At 45.6% G+C, this 20,446-nt stretch overlaps 1 protein-coding gene across 1 annotated transcript in view; it reads left to right on the top strand.

Annotated features, from left to right (window-relative positions):
• Positions 1–18,420, top strand: part of LOC147673639 (protein S100-A1-like) — a 46,331-nt gene extending 27,911 nt beyond the window's left edge. The window contains exons 2-3 of the mRNA XM_086947575.1: positions 4,522–4,675; positions 17,843–18,420. Coding sequence (XP_086803701.1) covers positions 4,522–4,675; positions 17,843–17,995 — 307 coding nt within the window. The 3' untranslated portion in view covers positions 17,996–18,420. The remainder of the gene's footprint in view (positions 1–4,521; positions 4,676–17,842) is intronic.
• The last annotated feature ends 2,026 nt before the right edge of the window (positions 18,421–20,446 follow it).

The raw sequence follows: 20,446 nt of genomic DNA, 5'->3' as shown, positions 1-20,446 counted from the left end.
GGTGTGGAGAAGTGCGGGTACTCTTCCATTAGAAGCACCGGAGCGGTGTGGAGAAGTACAGGTACTCTCCCATTAGAAGCACCGGAGCGGTGTGGAGAAGTACAGGTACTCTCCCATCAGAAGCACCGGAGCGTTGTGGAGAAGTACAGGTACTCTCCCATCAGAAGCACCGGAGCGTTGTGGAGAAGTGCGGGTACTCTCCCATTAGAAGCACCGGAGCAGTGTGTAGAAATACAGGTACTCTCCCGTTAGAAGCACCGGAGCGGTGTGGAGAAGTGCGGGTACTCTTCCATTAGAAGCACCGGAGCGGTGTGGAGAAGTACAGGTACTCTCCCATTAGAAGCACCGGAGCGGTGTGGAGAAGTGCGGGTACTCTCCCATTAGAAGCACCGGAGCGGTGTGGAGAAGTACAGGTACTCTCCCATTAGAACCACCGGAGCGGTGTGGAGAAGTGCAGGTACTCTTCCATTAGAAGCACCGGAGCGGTGTGGAGAAATACAGGTACTCTCCCATTAAAAGCACCGGAGCGGTGTGGAGAAGTACAGGTACTCTCCCATTAGAAGCACCGGAGGGGTGTGGAGAAGTACAGATACTCTCCCATTAGAAGCACCGGAGCGGTGTGGAGAAATACAGGTACTCTCCCATTAGAAGCACCGGAGCGGTGTGGAGAAGTACAGGTACTCTCCCATTAGAACCACCGGAGCGGTGTGGAGAAGTGCAGGTACTCTCCCATTAGAAGCACCGGAGGGGTGTGGAGAAGTACAGATACTCTCCCATTAGAAGCACCGGAGCGGTGTGGAGAAATACAGGTACTCTCCCATTAGAAGCACCGGAGCGGTGTGGAGAAGTACAGGTACTCTCCCATTAGAACCACCGGAGCGGTGTGTAGAAGTACAGGTACTCTCCCATTAGAAGCACCGGAGCGGTGTGGAGAAATACAGGTACTCTCCCATTAGAGTACCGGAGCGGTATGGAGAAGTACAGGTACTCTCCCATTAGATGCACCGGAGCGGTGTGGAGAAGTGCAGGTACTCTTCCATTAGAAGCACCGGAGCGGTGTGTAGAAGTGCAGGTACTCTCCCATCAGATGCACCGGAGCGGTGTGTAGAAGTGCAGGTACTCTTCCATTAGAAGCACCGGAGCGGTGTGTAGAAGTGCAGGTACTCTTCCATTAGAAGCACCGGAGTGGTGTGTAGAAGTACAGGCACTCTCTTATTAGAAGCACCGGAGCGGTGTGTAGAAGTGCAGGTACTCTCCCATTAGGAGCACCGGAGCGGTGTGGAGAAGTGCAGGTACTCTTCCATTAGAAGCACCGGAGTGGTGTGTAGAAGTACAGGCACTCTCTTATTAGAAGCACCGGAGCGGTGTGTAGAAGTGCAGGTACTCTCCCATTAGGAGCACCAGAGCGGTGTGTAGAAGTGCAGGTACTCTTCCATTAGAAGCACCGGAGTGGTGTGTAGAAGTACAGGCACTCTCTTATTAGAAGCACCGGAGCGGTGTGTAGAAGTGCAGGTACTCTCCCATTAGGAGCACCGGAGTGGTGTGTAGAAGTACAGGCACTCTCTTATTAGAAGCACCGGAGCGGTGTGTAGAAGTGCAGGTACTCTCCCATTAGATTCACCGGAGCGGTGTGTAGAAGTGCAGGTACTCTCCCATTAGAAGCACCGGAGTGGTGTGTAGAAGTACAGGCACTCTCTTATTAGAAGCACCGGAGCGGTGTGTAGAAGTGCAGGTACTCTCCCATTAGAAGCACCGGAGCGGTGTGGAGAAGTGCAGGTACTTTCCCATTAAACGCATTGGAGCAGTGTTGAGAAGTGCAGGTACTCTTTCTTTCAGATTAAAGAAGTGCAGGTACTCAGTACCGGGCAGTACATGCCCCTTTCAAGCACTGCCCCCATTAAAATAAATAAAAGAAAGAGGTAATCACCGCGGGGCAAGCACTGGTGTTGAGAGAGAGTCCCTGTTTGCAAGGCAGTGAAACATCCGCAAATCAAGTCTAAAGGCTATTAGTCAATCGAAGACACCTACACTGCAAACGTTGTTCTAGGTAAGTAACATTTTTAATTATTAAGAACACGATATGTATTAGATCCCTACATTCTAGCAATGTAGTCCTTGATTTTTTTTATAGTGCACTAGCACCACCAGTGGTAGCGGAGCACCTCCTCCTGCGTTACATGCTTTGAAAATTACATTGAATCTAAATATGAAACTTGGATCAAACATTCAGCAAATTCTCCAGTGTGTAAAGGAAGAGGAGAGAGCGGATCACATCAGGTATTGGTCGAATAGGTGTTTTTTTATCATGCTTCTCGAAAGTGATCAGAGCAGAGGAGTTGTGGTGTCATGGGGTAGAGCATAGAGCACCCTGGAAGGCAGGGATGACACGTCTAAAGGTTATCATCTCAGGAAGCGCCCTCACTTTAAAGCTTATGTTATGGAAGTCGCTTTTTATTTTAAAAATTATATTTATATAGCCCGTAGCTACCCTGAGGCCTCGTAGCGCTTATGGACCACACAGAGACGCAGACAATTTAGGGCACATTACTGAACAGGTGAGTTTTAAGAAGCTTGCGAAAGGCCAGTATGTTTGGTTCGCCGCGCAGAATGGAGGGGAGAGAGTTCCAGAGGTTTGAGGCATTCAGGGAGAAAGAGCGTCCACCCCACTTGGAGCGACGGACTTTCCTGGACGTGGCGAGGAAGGCTGAGCTGGAAGGAAGATTTCTGGAGGGATGGTAGGGGGTGACCAGGGAATGTAAGATGGCCGGATCCGATTTCCACATGGCTCTGTGAGCCAGGCACATGGCCTTGAACTGAATCCTGGCCCGGATGTAAATGTAAATGTAAATGTACAGGAATTTATATAGCGCAAATCACCGAGCGGTTTCTAAGCGCTTGCTTAGGGAACCCGTCCAGGTATTCCCCTGTGAGATAACCCCGGCAGGGTATCCGCAAGGTGAAAGCCAGGCATCCCGCCGCGAGGGGCCGTTGTGGAGATTAAGCAAGCTATTGCCCAGAGTTGCAGAGTGTGAACCCGTGAATCGAGTAGGCACCGGAGCGAGAATTGTTGAGTCCATGGACATTTTAGGACTCAAGACCACACCAAGCCGGGAATTGAACCCTGGTCCCAGGCTGACCTCTGCTTCCAGGTCTGCCTCCTCTAACCAGTGAGCCAATGCAGAGTTCTCAGAGCGGATTTTGCTGATTGTCTCCGGGGAATTTGGAGCAGTAGGCGGGTCGCGCAGTTCTGGATTACTTGAAGTTTTTGCAAGGTTGCCTGCGGGGCACCTAGGTACAGCGCATTCCCGTAGTCAAGGCGGGAGAGTATGAGAGCTTGAACCATAATCCTTCTCGCCTTGAAGGGAAGCAGGGGAAGAACCTTTCTTAACATCCTCAGCAAACCAGAGCAAGCAGCGGCAAGCTTGACAGCCTGAAAGCTAAAGCAGAGAGAGCTACCCTGCCACATGCCGAGGCTCTTAATCTGCTGCTTTGGTGCAGGCATAGGGCTGAGGCAGGTTGGCCATAGATTGGCCGATAGGGGCGATGGCGGTTTTCCCAAAAACATCAGTTTAGTCTTGTCGCTGTTTAGTTTAAGATGAGATAGATTCATCCACTCAGCTACTGCTTCCAGACAACTGCCTAGAGAGCTGGATGAACCCTCTGGATGGTTCAAAGATACCACCAGTTGGATGTCAAATGCATATGTTATAATCTGTATACGGAAGGGGATGACCACCTCTGCTAAAGGTGCCATATAGGTGTTAAAAAGTGTGGGGCTCAGGGAAGAACCCTGAGGAACCAACAGTTGGCTTATTGATTATCTTTAAGGATCCTTCTTACGTACATAGTATGTAATTCAATACGTACCTAAGATGCCATGCCTGATGACAGAGAACCTATTTATAAGGGTTATCAATATAAGTAAGGTCACATGACGGTGTAACTGGTGACGAGTATCTTTTGCTTATGTGAAAATTAGAGCTACGCAAAACCTTCTATATCCGCCTCAAAAGAAGTGATACTGTCATGAGTGACTTTACTTGTTGAATAAGAATCATGCCCCAGTCATGGTCAGGTGTTGAGTGCCCCATGAACTCCACTTTTTGAAAAGTCTCCTGCTCCCACTCCATCTTTAGTCTAAATAACATGCAGCTCGTTAATGTTTCGGTATATCTCAAGCAAAAGTGTGCTCTTTGGAGAATGTTGGAACTTCTCTTATCATATAACTTGTGCGGATCCACTGTTTGATATTCATCCCTTGTTGCTCGCTTCTGCGTAAATAGTTTTGCTGTACATTCTGCTGATTTGTATTTATCTTTTTTGGATCCTTGCTTTGGTTTGTATGTGTTGTTTTCGGTTGTAGTGTATCCCACATTACGGTGTCCTAAGCGTTATCTTATTGTACTCCTTGCAGTCTTTTACAAATTGCTCTTTAAAGTGCTTTGACACTAAGATTGCCTAGCTTGCACTGCATAAAACCACACAAATAAATACATTCTTTTTTCACTTTGCTGCTGTTAGATCCGAAGGAACGATGACTTCACAACTGGAGGATGCCATGCAGGCAATGATCACCGTCTTCCACAAGTACTCCGGCCGTGAAGGCGACAAGTACAAGTTGAGCAAGAAAGAGCTGAAGGACCTGATTCACCATGAGCTGGGAGGGTTCCTTGAGGTATGCCATGCCCTTGGAGTTCATTGGTGCTAAGCCATTGTGTACCTAGCCCATGTTATTGTTACTGTGAAATACCATTTGTATAACGGCCATTATGCTAAGGCGCTGGGTCCATCGCGGAGATTGAGTGAGCCATTGCCCAGAGTCACATGATGCTGAGCTGAGCTGGCAATCGAACTATGAGCCCCGCGCTCACGAGCCGGCCACTCTGGCCGCTGCACGACACCTCTCCCAGATGGTTGTGCCTTTCAGTAGCCTGGTACAGAACTTACCACACCTTTCCATCATATACCGGAGTCTGATTCAGTTTTGTGGGTATGATACGACAAAATTGTTAGAATACCATCTGGCATAAACATTGTGTTCTAAATATCGACAATTTAATAATATTTTTGTAAATTATATTTAGGACATGATATTAATGTCAGTTCATTTTTTCTGTTTTCAATATTCTGACATACAACCATTTCAGTGGCTGCTTTAAAAAAAAAAAGGAATGTTAATGGAGTACCCGGTCTCTAGGTCTGTTCATCTGTTCATCAAAATGTAATATGGTGGCCAAATTATTGCCTTTGGAGCAAATAGTACGGCACCTTCCTACTTTAACAAACTGTTAGCAGTGGGCAAATTGTACTCTCTCCGCGCCTCTGTTCACTAATCTGTAACTATGTGAGCTGTAGACAGATGTGTCAAGGAAGAGGTGCAGAGTCTGCAGAAAGATAGGGCAGTGAGGAGATGCTAAGAATGTGGATAAATGGGACAGTCAGCAGATGTTGGGGCTGTGGAGAGATGGGAAATTGCAGAGATGCACGGACTGTAGAGAGATGTGACAGAGTTAAGATGAGGGGGCTCTGGAGAAATTATGGGAACCTGGAGCAATACAGGGGCTGTGGAAAGAAAGGTCAATGAAGGGAAGTAGGGGATCTGCAGATATATGGCAGTGTATGGTTGTACACGATATAGCGAGATGTGACAGTGAAGAGATACATGGGACGGAAGAAGTAAAGTGATGGTGAAATGATGAAATGTAGGGACGCATGCGCGGGCTTCAGAATTAAAAATACTGTTGCCTCTGCACTTCGCAGGTGCTGCTGGTTTTTTTAAAATTAGGATTTGGATCTTTTTAATGTTTTCATGTTTGACCTCAAGGCTTCAAGTTCTGTCTACGTCACTTCCCCATACCAACTTTAGTTAATTCATAATATAATTATTTAGGAGCCCATGTCCCAAAAGACACAATGGTCCAGCCCTAAGATTTTCTTTCACAACCACTTGCAGTCAGGTGGTATACTCCAGTTGTGGTTGTTCACGAGATTAAGACCACAACATCCGCAGTGTATTATGTTGTGATATAAAAGCCCAGGACTGGAGCATTGTGGTCTTGGAGTTATGTGGCCTCCCATTAATAATGATGGGCATGCCCGTGTCATGTGGATAATTAAAAATCATTTGCATGTTAAGAATGCTCAGGACTTCCCCATTTTAGGTGGCCCCACCAGACGTATCGTTGGCCCAATATTTGCCCCCTTTTAAATCATGGCTAGAGATGCTCTGCTCCAGGGCCAGCAAAGTTGGTGGGATTCAGAGGCGGCCACCACAAACAAAATGTGGTGGGCCGGGTGGAGGTGGCGCGGAGGGAGGGTGGGAGGGGGAGCGCAGAGGGGGAAGTTTAATCATTTTTAAAAAGGAGACCTACCTTAAGCTGACGGCTACCTCGGGTCCCAGCAGACGCTGGGACAGCATCACAGACACCCTCTGCAATCCCCGCGCTGCTCTCATGCTATGAGAGCAGCGCGGGGATTAGCCTAAGCAGGCTGGTTTACCGCTTGCTCAGGCATAGGGAGCCTGTGCTGTTTCTCTAAACAGGCTGTGCAGGACAGCCGGGTTGGAGAAACCTAAGTGCGCATGTGTGTTTTTTGCCACCTTAAGGCGGTCGGCCAAACACACATTCTCACTTGGAAGTGCCACAACCAGGCGTCCCCCTCCCTCCCATGGCCCAGGCGGGCTCCTCCCTATTAGGCATGGGCGGAAAATCCGTTCCGCTCGCGGATTTTGCGGATTTTCGGGAAATCCGCAATCCGCGAGATTCGCGAATCTCCCGCAAAATCCGCAAATCCGCGAGCAGCGGATTTTGCTCGCACTGCTCGCACTGTTCGCGTGAGTTCGCGTGAGTTCGCGCCCCGCGAATAAGTGCAAAATTGCAGAAATACGATCTTAGCAAAACTGAAAGTAACTACTTACCAGGTTCAAAAGTTCAGGCTCATCATTAGTAGCCATTTCCTGTAGTGCTTCCTGAGGGGCCCCTCCAGAGTTCAGTTGCCAGTTGAAACTATTATGTGACCCTGCTCTGAACCTCAGAATAGTTACACATATGCCACAAAGGTCCTGAATTACAGCTAAGGGAGACAAGCAGGAGCCAGGCTGGAAGTTAAAATCCATTAATCAGCCCCTAATTCATTATTGTCAGTTGGGGCAGGGCAGGTGTTGTAACTAATTTTGCAACAATGAAAGCACTTAGCAAGTGCAAAAGATCACTAATCAGGGCGCACTAAGGAAGCAGGTGCCAGCTAAAAAAATATTCTGTGACACATTAATCAGCCCCAAATTAATTCAGGTCACTTGAGGCAGGGAAGGTGTGCTTTGCTTTGCCGAAAATAATGTACACTGGACAACCAGAGGGTGTGGTGATGAAACAGAGGGTGGCATGGGTGGGCCAGAGGGTGGCATGAGTAGTCAGAGAGTGGCAGTGGTGACAGAGAGTGGCAGTGATGAAGAAGAGTGTCCCAAACAGGCTGGACACGTAGAAACAACAAGTTCGCGAAACTTGCGACCCGACAGGTAAGTTCGCAATTTGCGAAAGTGTACAAAACCCTCGCGAACTGGCAGAAACACGGGCGAACACAAAAAAAAAAAATCTGCAAATTCGCGGGAATTCGCGGATTTTGCGGATTGCGAATCCGCAAATCCGCAAAATTCGCGAACGCGAGATCCGCAAAATTCGCTCATGCTTACTCCCTATACACGCTGGCTGAGCCTGCAGCTGAAACATAAAACAATGATGAAATATTGTTTTATTTTCAGCTGCTGGCTCTGAGCCAGTGGGACGACGCTCCTCCGCCATTACGGAGGAGCCGCCCCCGATGGGTTTGGACGAACGGCCCTGGGGATACTATAGTATAGGTGGTACAGGTTCTCTCCTCCTTTCAAGAAACACAGCTTGGCTCAACCCCTGAACATTATTATGGGCCTAATTTGGATCTTGGCGGGTGGGTTACTCCGTCACAACGGTGACAGATGTCCTGTCCGCCAAAATATAAATCCTATAGGATATAATGGGATTTATATTTCGGCGGACGGGATATCCATCACCGTTGTGACCGAGTAAGCCGTCCACCAAGATCTAAATCAGGCCCTGTGTTGGTGGCTAGCTAAGAGTAATTTTAGGTGGTCTTCACCGCGTTTTGTAGGACATTATTCGAGTTAATGCACTGCAATGGGTGTGCCTTTGCGGCTGGAAAACATGGCTGCCTTTTCTAGTAATTTCTAGCTGTTTACCTGAGGGGTTGACGGGCAGGAAATACTGTCTGCATTCCTCTTTCATCCTGGAACAGCCCGGCGAGCTGGTTTCATAAAGCCTACGGGCGAGTGGGCAGGTGAGATGCTTTGGTATTTTAAAATTACACATTTGTACCTTTACATAACTTCGAGACATATTTTGCTGTACGCCCTTCTTCTTACCAGGGAAGACACGGAGGCCAAACTTGTACATATAATTGCTCACTTTTTCTTTATCAGCCCTCAATAAAACCACCACCGGGGGCCCTTTTATGAAGCAGAAAGGTTGCAGTCCAGTTGTTGTGCTGGCGGCAAAGCCCTGAGCGCTCCAACCACAAGGAGTAGTCACTTCATTTCAATGCACCATGGATACCATGTTTCAGTGGTGGGCTTATGTGTGGTGACCTAATGCATCCTGGGTGATGTCAGCTTGGTTTGCTTCCATTGAACAAATTAGACATCATCTCCAACAACCCTGGTGGGTCACACAGTCGGTTGTTTGACGCAGAAACTATCAGTAAGTGAATGGTGGAACCTTAATCCAAGTAAAAAAGAGTTCAAATTAAGCATCAACAAGCCTATCAACTGTGCTCCTGTGCATCTGACAGGGCTATCCTTGTCAAACGTAAGCACGCATGGGCAGTAATCAACTCTCACCAGCTGGCCTCTCCATTGCCATACCTTGCTTGCACATATTCCCTGCACCTAAAACAGAGATTCTTAGCACTTAGACTGGGCGAGTGGCACCTTTTAAAACATCTACCCCCTTGGTGGCGCGCATCAGATGAGCTCGTGTGTATGGGTTGGTGGGAACCATTCAAATCTTTAGAGCACGTTGTATGCATCTGCCCAGCACTGATGAACCGGTGTAGATCAAAACTGAGGCCTGAGTGGAACAAACTGGGAGTCCGGTCCTGCAGGCAGGGCATCATTGCAGCGCTGAACCCGGAGACATGTCCCTAAATATCAGTTTCACGATTTTTTGTTCATCTTGAATATTGTAAGTTCAAGCAGCCACCGGTCACTCAGAAAATTCAGGTTCTGTTGCCAAAATGAGGAAACAGTCACTGGTGGACACAACAACGGTACATTATTGAAGTAGCCTTTGCCGCACTCTAGTCCTTTGATCGGGTGACTTGGCGACTCCTATCTCAATTTCACAACATAGAATTACCTCCCAAAGTCAACAGCACACCTCGGGGCTTCCCCCTTACTAGTGTTACTCCATGTGCAACACAGAATACTTGTTTCATGCTTCTTTAATAATAGTGGGACCCTGCTTAATGAATACAGAACACCAAGCTGTGGAGCTGAGGAAAAGATGGAACATGAACATCCTGTTATCGATCACTGTAACTCTGAACCCCACTCTAAAATTGCGGCAGTACTGCACGGAACAAGCTAATTCGATCTAGAGCTTCTAATCAACCACTCTCCAATTTATGGACGAACTGTTAGACAATACAGTCCCAAGATCCTCAGCAACTTAACATTTTTCATTTTGCACTGGCCTGGAACATGTATGCGCCTTAGCGTTACTTTTTACTCGTTCATATTTGGTGACTACCTCATTTTTAGAAGGGATCTTTTATTAAAAAATGTAATACAAGGCCACTTTGCACTTGTTCATACACAATGGCTACCTTGTTCCAGAAAGGAACTTTTATTTAAATATTAATACTTAACTGTTATACTTTTATTGATTGCGATGGGAGCAGCGCAGTGCAAAATGTCTAAATAATGTTTTAATACACATTGTAATGATTTATTTAATAAAATGTATACACCAGGCGTGATGACACGTACTGACGTGGCCGTCATAACTTCTTTTCCTATTTACCCAGGGCCAGACTGGACTCCGTAGCTCATTTCCCCGGGCCGGAGGGCTAAATTTTGAAGATCCAGGGACGCTGCTCGCACCTGGACCACTTTTTAGGTCTTGCCTAGCATTGCAGCGCATGCGCTGCTCGCTCGTGAAACTTATAGTTAGAGAGGAGTTTTAAGAAAGGGGCTTGAACCACCGCCCCTCATTTCCATTGGCTAGCATCACCGTTTATGCTAAACGGTGGCCTGCCATTGCAAATGGGGTTTTGTAGCCGCTGCCCTTTCCCTTTTTCAGATGGCCCAACCAGACAGGCTTGTCTGCTTCACGGCTGTCGTGAAGCATTTTCTTATCTTTATGGAGCCATGTGTTTCTAATTAGCGTGGAGGAGCGCACTACCCCCAGATTCTCAAAGGAAAAAAATCTTGGTTTCCTCAAGATTTTTTCCTTTGAGAGGTCGGGGTCAGTGTGCGCCTCCACGCTAATTAGAAACACATGGCCCCATAAAGATAAGAGATCGAAGGGCTGAGAGGAACTAAGTTTAGCTGTCCAGTCGATTGTTCATCGGATCTTAAAGCTGCTGCACAGCACTAGAAATGGAAGGGCACTATCGGGGCATCCAGTAACTCACAGCGATCCCCATAAATAGTTTTGCGACTTTCATAGTAGAGTGGCGTTCTTGGCAGAAGGGATATTAACCCTCTGCGATAGAACAAGCTGAGTGAACTGCCAGTAGACAAATCTCCGACTTTCGAACAAGAACATTTAATTAAAGCAGCCTTTAGTTGTTTACTTACATATGTCTGAGTTACAACAATTCTACTGCTGCTGATGTATTTTTTACTGATTGTCTCTGTGAGTCACTGTCACACTCACTTGCTGCAGACAGAGCTGTTGTAGTGTAGATGAGCTTGAAGTCTGTTTCACATGAGGGACCGTGAGAAGAGATGCTTGTGGAGGGAGTCGAATCAGTGATGACACTCCTGTTTTGAGAGCTGTGCCATGTGCCTTTAAAATACACTCTGACAGCACCTGCTCTCGGACTCACTGTGACCGGACAGAACTGGAACCCATGACCGGGCAGCAGCACTGGTTGAGGTCAGATAAGTGTTGTAACTTAAGTGACACTGGGGTTAATACCTGAGTCGCTGGAAAAACACTCGGCAACAGGGACGGAGCCATCCGGGATTAATTTAGTTTACTGATGCAAGGGACTCCAGGCCACATTACAGACGGCACCTGTGGCGCTGCAGGGTCAACTCAGCTGATAATCATTACAGTGTCGAATCAGCCCAGCCCGCAGCAGCACCAAGCTCGCGGTGAGCAGGTGACCTCTACTTGCAGGCTCAGGCTGCTAAATTAAATAACGTATTAATACATAAATCAAGAATAACATGTCAGCCATGAATAATGCTCACAGACAGAGAGCAGCCAACAAGTCTTGTAGCATGACAGAGTGAGGCACTGAACTGGCAGCACAAACAGCGGCGCGCTAAGAAACAACTGCCGCTCGCCGCCTCACTCAGACAGTGAGTGCTTCCTGTACGCACATCATATGGACCCCACTGTGATTATTGTTGTGGCCGTCACGTGATCCCAACGCAACACAGGCCTGGGCTGAATCTCACAGTAGTAACTGTGATAGGATAATGCACCCACAGTCAGGACCCAGGGGCCGACCTGTGAGAGCCTCAGGGCGCCAAAGGTAGGAGAGCTCACTGACTAGGGGTATCCCCTGAGGCTGCTAGTTAAGCTTCTCAGCCATGTTCATGTGTAGGCCTGGCGTTAGCCAATTATATATAAAAATCATAACACAATTACTGCTGGATCCCATAAAATGGGGGCCAAGGTGTGACAGCTGAAAGGGTCTGGCGTCACGAGGGTCAGAGTCCTGAAAAGAAGAGCCTGACAGTCCACTTACATATAACCCAGGGGTAGTGTGCCTGCACAAAAGCGCAATCTTAGCATATCACAGATCTGTGTTTTTTGTTGCTAGTTTAGTTGATTACTGCTTTTTAGGTCCCTGATGAGCTTTGTGGGGGTCGAAAGGGGGTAAAAGACATTGTCATTTACAACACCATTACTTGATTAATGCTTCACGAAGGGAAAAAAACCAATAACATTTTCGATGCCAATAGCTCAAAATGAATGTATGACGTTACAACGCATACATTTACAACGCATGCACTTACAACGCAGTTTTTACATTACAACATCCACTACAAAGCATTCCATTACATCGCATTACACTATATTGCATACTAAAAAACTACCTTTACAACACATTCCATTACATCACATACTAACTTTACAACGCATACCATTACAACGCATACCATTACATTGCATTTAAGGTAAGTATTGGATAGTGTAGGGGTAAAAATGACTGTTCTAACTCCAGGAGATGCAACAGTTAGATAAGTGTTGGATAGTGCAGGGGTAAAAATTACTATTCTAACTCCAGGGGGTGCAACAGTAGGGTAAGTGTTGGATAGTGTAGGGGTAAAAATTACTATTCTAACTCCAGGGGGTGCAACAGTAGGGTAAGTGTTGGATAGTGTAGGGGTAAAAATTACTATTCTAACTCCAGGGGGTGCAACAGTAGGGTAAGTGTTGGATAGTGTAGGGGTACTATGCGTTGTAATGGTATGCATTGTAATGCCTGGGATGTAGTGTCATGCATTGTAATGGTATGAGTTGTAATGTCTGCGTTGTAGTTACATGCGTTGTAAGGGATGTTGTGATGTAATGACTGCGTTGTACGTGTAGTGCGATGTACTGACTGCGTTGTAAAGGTTGTTTCCCAGTCAAAACAATGTCATTGCGAGGCCTATTGCATTGTAAATGCTTGTTCTAGCACCATCAAGGTGGAAGAACATTTTCTCATCGTACATAGCCACGTAAAGAGAGACATAGGTGGAGGGGATGGAGCGAGAGATAGAGTAGTGAGAGACAGACACAATGCGGGTGTATTTATCAATCGTGCAGCAGGTGCAGTGGCAGTTCTGTCTCTCTTTCACTTCCAAAACTCATCTCCTCTCTTGTAATAGGGCCTGTGGCTCCCGTGCTACGCATCTGAAAGATGGGGCAGAGAGGTAGGCAGCAGAGCTGGATTAAAAAAAAAATTCCAGCGCTGCTTTTGGTTGGTTCCTGTTCCAGCCAGGAATTTGCTTACCAGCTGTCAAACAGCTTCTCGGCATCAGAGCCTTCTGCCCAAAGCACAGCTGCCCTCATTCCTTTAGAACTATATCCCCCATCCTTGGTGCTTAATTTGTGCCGGTGGCTGAGGGGGATGGCACTGGCACTCATTTTGGTGACCAGGATTTAGTTTTCATCATCAGCCTTTAATCCTGAGAGAAAGGCAGAAATGACAAAACAGGGTCAAAGGTGGAGAACAAGGGGGGAACAAACGCAGTAGCTGCGTCTTTCCCTCCCCCTCCAGCGCCTTGAGACCCACACGGGTGAGTAGCGCGCTTTACAAATGATTGATTGATTGAACCCTGCAAGAGGGAGAGGAAGATACAGGGTGTTTAGACTGATGGAAGAAAGAAGAATGAGGTGGCGTTAATACCAGGGAGCTTTGCTATTCATCATCACTCCCCTTCGACACACCTGGCTGTGGAACAGTAAGAAAAAAGTCGAACACTTGCAATATTTTTGCAAACAAATGAAGTACTGCCACCAGGCCAAGCACCCCTCTGTCTGCGCACACTCTCGCCTCAGTTCCTGTTAGTTAGTTAGTTATTACAACGAAGAGACCCCTCATCTCACAATATTAACAAGAAACCCATAGCAGAGAAAGGCGGAGATTTAAATGACCCACGCAGCACTGAAGTCCTCCAGTACAATTTTCTCAGAGACCAGTAAACAGTTCGCAAAACTAATTTGCATGGGGTAACCCTAACTCTAATTCGAAAGTTCTGAAAAGGACCCTTTAATAGTTGGGATGCAAAGCACAGGAGCTATACAATGTTGGATTTCTAAGTACAGCATTCATTAGGTGTTGTTGCAATGTTTGCTCGACTCTGACCCCTAGCGGCAGTTTTCAAATCAAAAGATAATATTTATGTTAGTATACAAAGCAAACATACACCAAGGCATACTTTATATAAATAAATAGATATTATGATGGCAAGTTCTACATTTGGCAGATGAACGAAAAATGTGAAGTGAGAGGGATCCGAGAAGAACTAAAGTAACTGGGACTGAAGTCTTGGATTGCTTCTGTTCTGGTTCATAAAAGGCCTGGTTTAGCGGCTGAGGCTGGACCCTTCCTATTGGAGGAGGACCATGGCAGGTTTCCATAAGATTACGTCTCATTGGAGGTGGCTTGGTGAGCAAAACAAATGATGCGCCGGGATGCAGCCGAGTAACTGACAGTGGGCGAGATTAATTCACGGATTCCAACCATCACTTTTTTGTATGCTTCTTTGCTGTAGCAATGGTGGACGTAAATGGGCAGGCAGTCAGGGTATTTTGTGTAAATCTCATGATACGTGGTAATGAGGGTGTATGCCAGGCCTATAGTTTGAAGAGCACAATTTATTTCTAATGTGGAAAACAGCAATGCAAAGGAATTTAGTTCCATATGAACAAGCGTTTGGTACATAAACATCTATTTCTACACATCTGTATAGGGATTATTTTGGCCTGTCATGCCTTATAGCCATGAATAAGAACTAGCCAATTTAATAATGTACCCAGATTATTGTAAATATCTACTGACATTGGCATTTCAGATTTACCATCCATCACTAACGCATTTAGCTTCCAGTGAGTACACCTAAGGAAAGAATCCCCACTATAGCATTGCTAGATATACCCATACCTTATCCATTTGCTTGAAACAAGGGTGGCCATGTTGAATTTTCAGGATAACCACTAGCCATGCAAAGAATCTATATTTGGATTTATTCTGGTTATTTTTAACAAATTAACATGGTCCTAACCATTGCTGACAAACGTGATTTAACATAATCCTCATGAAAGCGGCTCGATCTCATTACCCATGCCCCTGGTTCTGTTGCTTTCCCAATTTGTGCACAGCATTTTTTCTTTATGCTGGTGTATATTGTATTATTCTCCCAGCTTCAAATTTAAAGAGCCTCCATCCGATACGACATTTTAAGTCTGGTCCAAAGTTAGGCTTACTAGCCTCATGTAATACAAAAAAATCATAAATAAAAAATACATACATATATTACATACCAGTGCTGGTGATGAACCCTCTTCAGCCTTTGGTCTGCAGAGCTGCCTGTCACATTTTGCTTCTGCTCGCAACAGCTATGGCAACGAGAAGTGGGTCAGCCCACATGAGCCACTGACTGTATTGTGGTTTTTACTGTGAGTTGAAGTATTTTGTCTGACCATAAGTGGCATTCGCCTAAAAAAAAGCACTCTTCTTTTCACTGCCAGGGCTGGTTGGCTAATACTTTACTTTGGCAGTGTTTTCTTGCCCTTTCTTTATACTTTTTATTTTTTTGGAAGCATCCATGTGTGTTTAACTAGGTTGTATTCAATTCAAAACCAACAATAATAATCACATTTTCCTGTGATGTGCATTAAAGTTCAAAAGAATTTCTATGCCCGTTCCAAGTACACCTGCCTTGAGGGAGCACCCATCCTGTTGTATTAAAACATATACGATGATTTCAGATAAGTCTATGGAATAAGCAGAAAGAAGCTGTGCTGCAAAGAGAGGGCTAGAGAATGTATCCCTGTTATGTTGTCCGGTAGGCCCATCTTCGTTCTTCTAGGTAGATTCAGCAAGGACTGTGGTGCAACCAATCTTTGAGCAGCCTGTGACAGCTGCTCAGCACTCCTTCTCTGTTCAGGCACCAATAATTGTAATTGCATTTGTATAGAGTCTACTACCCCTGACGAGGCGTTGAATTGCTTTTTCAGTGAGTTGCACACTACTCTGGAAACCAAAAAGAATTAGTGGTGAATTAGTATTGGGAAATTTGAAATCAATTTGAGCAGTGGAGATGTTGGTCTGTTATTTGGATTGAAAAGGATAGTGGAGGGACAGAAGAGGGAAGGGTTTGCATTTATAGAGCGCATACTACCCCTGGTGAGGTGGTGAAGCGCTTTTGGGCAGGTAGCATGCTACTCCGGAACCCAAACAGGATAAGTGGGGAATTAGTATAAGGGAATTTGAAACTAATTTGAGTGATGGACATGTGAATTTGTTATTTGTATTGAAAAAGGATAGTAGAGGGATAGAAGAGGTAAGGGTTTGCATTTATATAGCACTTAGTACCCCTGATGAAGTGTTGAAGTGCTTTTCGGTGGGTAGCATGCTACTCCAGAACCAAAACAGGATTAATGGGGAATTAGTATAGCGAAATATGAAACTATTTTGAGCGGTGGACATGGTCTGTTATTTGAATTGAAAAGGATAGTGTAGGGAGAGAATAGGGAAGGGTCTAGAAAGGTTTTTTTGTAGTTTATAGCAGTAGGAGGGGGTTTTGGATGAGTAAAGGGGAGGTGGAGGGGTAAGAGTCAGAGGGAAGGGTTTAGAAAGGCTTGTTTGGGAGATCTGAATAGTAAAAGAGGTATGAGATGATGTTAGGGGGGTAGAGTAGGGAAGGGTCTAGAAAGGGTTATTTTGGGGATCATAGTAGTAGAATGGGGTTTGGGATGAGTGAGAGAGTACCAGTAATAGGGGAAAGTATCTCAGAATGTCTTTCCTCTGCCATCATTGATATTGCACCAGATGCGGGCGAAGCTGCTGTGTGTTCCCAAGAAATGTTCAGAGGGGTCTCCCCCAAAAGCATTTACTTGTCCACTCCTGGAAAAAGAGCTGTCACTCAAACTACAAGAGGGCACACGTGGGCCCAGGAGGGAGGTGGAAACTCTGGCTTTGCAGCCGAGCTAAATCGAGGTTTAGGTGACAGGGGTTATAAAGGGCACATCACAGGCATGCAAAAAATGAATAGTTAGGCATTGAAATAAAACATGGAAACCAGAAAAAGTGCCCCATAGCTACGTTAGACGAACTTGTAAATAGTTAACCATTTAAACGTGTGCGAAAGTCGAAGTTGTGCGAGGAACGAATACAATTCCAGAAAAGGTTAGTTGATAATTGAGAAAAGGCAGAGCTATCAAATCATTTGTCATGGACCACACATAGCTAAATAGTCGTTTTTTTCTACTGGGCTTAGAACAGCGATTTGCAACCTTATGACTTCTGTTGAAACCCACTGAATCATTACTGGAATCCAGGTCACACAACTGAGTTATTAATGAAAGCCTGGGACCCCAGCCAAAGCAATTTCTATGACTTTAACCTCAAAACAAGACACAAAAATAAAAACATGTGTACACCAAACAAATTTGCAAATATTGCAACATTTAGTTTAATATACAAATACATTTGGAAAAGGTTTTCACATTTCAAAGTTTAATTTGTTTTTTTTTACTATTATATTCTTTATTGGAAAGTGGAGATCTTCAGCAATTGCTATGATTTGAACCGAAGAATAATACACAAAAACATGTATGCACCATACAAATGCCCTAATATTGAAATCTTTTGTTCAATTCACAATCAAATCTGGAAAAGTTTTCACGTTTTAAATTTTGCATCTTTATTCGATTATACTTTATTAATTGTAATTCGTTAATTTTAACATTTTATATTTTTACGGACCCCCTGATGACACCTCGCGACACCTAGGGGTCCGTGGTCCACAGTTTAAAAACCCCTGGCCTGGAAAATTGGCAAAGTGAGTCTGTGTAACCTACAGAGGAACCTCTTTCTAACTCTTTCTGGCCATCTCTTTCAGACGCAGAAAGACATGTCCTCCGTAGAGACCGTCCTCAAGGAGCTGGATGAGAATGGCGATGGCGAGGTGGACTTCCAGGAGTTTGTCATTATGGTGGCAACACTGACCGTGGCCTGCAACAACTTCTTCAACGAAGAAGACGAGGATGACTGAGCGGGCAACACACGGGTTGTCCAGGATCACTGTGGCCTTGCATTCACGCCCAGCGAGCCCCACAGAGGTCCAGTGACTCAGGTGGCTGGCCTGGTGGGAAATCTGGAGATTTGTTTTTGAAAGGACAAGATGGCCGGGTGAGAGTCAGGTACATGTCAGACTATGGCCGACATGCGACTGACTCCTCCCAACCACTTCCTTCCCTTTTTTGTCACTAGCCCATTGATAAATCTCTGAATTTACCTTCAGGCCATTCAGTCTCTGGCCATGAGGGCTCCTTCGAGTCCTCTCATAATTTTTTGCACTGAATTAATAGTGAATAAGAACAAAGGCAAAATACATAGTGCCCAGTACTCATCTGTGCACATGTGATCATCATTGTGCAAATTGTAAACTTGTATTTCAAATAAACAATTGATAATGTAGTCCTTTGTGCTAGTACTTTAACTTTCTGAGCTAACTAGTAATAGCCCTGGGAACCGGGTGTGTCTCACGTCAGTCAGTTCTGGAGATCTGGGACAGGTAAGTTCATACAGATGCTTTTTTAGGTCAGCAATAGCCCTTAATATATTCTAAGGTTAGTTACATGGGCAGTAGTAGTGCATGCTTCCAAAGAGAGCATGTACGTGTCAGGAGGAGCAGCAGCGAAGAGCTGCTCTAATATACCTAGTATATGCAGTACGGGTAGCACCAATGCAGGGCATATATTTGTTGTTTTTATCTATGGTGTCTCACATTGAATATTGAGGTGATAATCCACTATGTGTGATATACGTGTTGCTTTGGAATGTCTGAAGAAGTGTGTTTTACATTGACATTCGAATCTCATGGTGAAAAGTCTGTTTCATGCAACATTATAGCCGACTTGATGGTGTATCTGTGCTCTTTTGAATGTAGTTTCCTCTAAATTGTTCTGATGGATGATTGCTTTTGACCCATCTTGGTCACTTCTGCTGTTAGAGGCAGTATGACACTCAAACAAATAGCATGACTGTTGTGCTTCCATGTGTAATAACCCCCTCAGCCCTGCGCAAAGTAACCCTTCCCCCAGCCAGTGAGTGCCAAAATGAACATGTTCGGTTTCAAGCACAGGGAGAAGGCACCCAGCTATCTGCTGTCACAGTTCAGAAAATGAGAGCTTCAGTCAGGCTGGGCCTGCAGACTCTGCTTCAAGTGAAGAAGAGCATCTCCTCTTGTTTCCTCATTGGCTAAGCCTTCCCCATCATTTAATGTACAGTGTCTACTATTTTCCCTGTCAATTTCTGGAAGCAATGGGCCGGCTGCCATATACAGAGAAACAGACCAGTACAGACTGGGGGGGCCCGCCACTCACTTGCACTTACTCGGGGTCTGACCAGTTCATAATTTGTAATAGAAAAATAAAACAAGCATTTACAATGCAATGGTCTCGGCTTTGTTAAAGTTAGAGCTATTGGCATTGCTCATGACATTATTTTTATTTATGTTTTTGTTTTTAAAACATATAAATAAATGGCATTGTCATTCAAAATGCCAATAGCTTAATCTCTCGCAAATGCGAGACCTATTGCATTTGCACCCATACACAGAGCCACACACACAAAGCCACCCACACACACATACAGAGCCACCCACACAGTCACCCACACAGAGCCACCCACACAGAGCCACCCACACACACAGTCACCCACACAGAGCCACCCACACACACACAGAGCCACCCACACAGAACCACCTACACAGAGCCACCTACACAGACACAGAGCCACCTACACACACACAGAGCCACCCCACACACACAGAGCCACCCACACACACAGATTCACCCACACACAGAGCCACCCACACACAGAGCCACCTACAAATAAAAGCTACCCACACAGAGCCACACACACACACAGAGCCACACACACACACAGAGCCACACACAGAACCACACACACACACACACACACACACACACAGAGCCACACACACACAGAGCCACATACACACAGTGCCACACATACACAGAGCCACACACACACAGAGCCACACACACACACAGACACAGCCACACACACACACAGACACAGCCAGACACACACACAGACACAGCCAGACACACACACAGACACAGCCAGACACACACACACACACAGCCAGACACACACACACAAAGCCAGACACACAGCCACACGAAAAAGTTTTTAGGAGGCCCCCTCTTAGTAGTTGTCTGGGACTAGGGGGAATATGTGTAGGAATTATGGGATGTCCCACTCTCACAGGCCCACAAGACCTGTTGTCCAATGGAAGAATTCTGTATGCATCTGAGAGATAGGGTATCTAGTAGGGATCTAGCAGCAATATGCAACAAATATCTAATATGCACCTAATACATGGAAAATCAGAAAATACTTCAGATATAGGGTGACATTAATATAAACTAATACAAATACAAATAAATTCTGGTAAAAAAAAGTGCGAGTTTAT

This window comes from Lissotriton vulgaris, chromosome 12 (genome assembly GCF_964263255.1).
Source record: "Lissotriton vulgaris chromosome 12, aLisVul1.2, whole genome shotgun sequence".
Taxonomy (NCBI): domain Eukaryota; kingdom Metazoa; phylum Chordata; class Amphibia; order Caudata; family Salamandridae; genus Lissotriton; species Lissotriton vulgaris.
The sequence above is the reverse complement of the archived record's forward strand: the minus strand, read 5'-3'. Positions and strand labels throughout refer to the sequence as shown.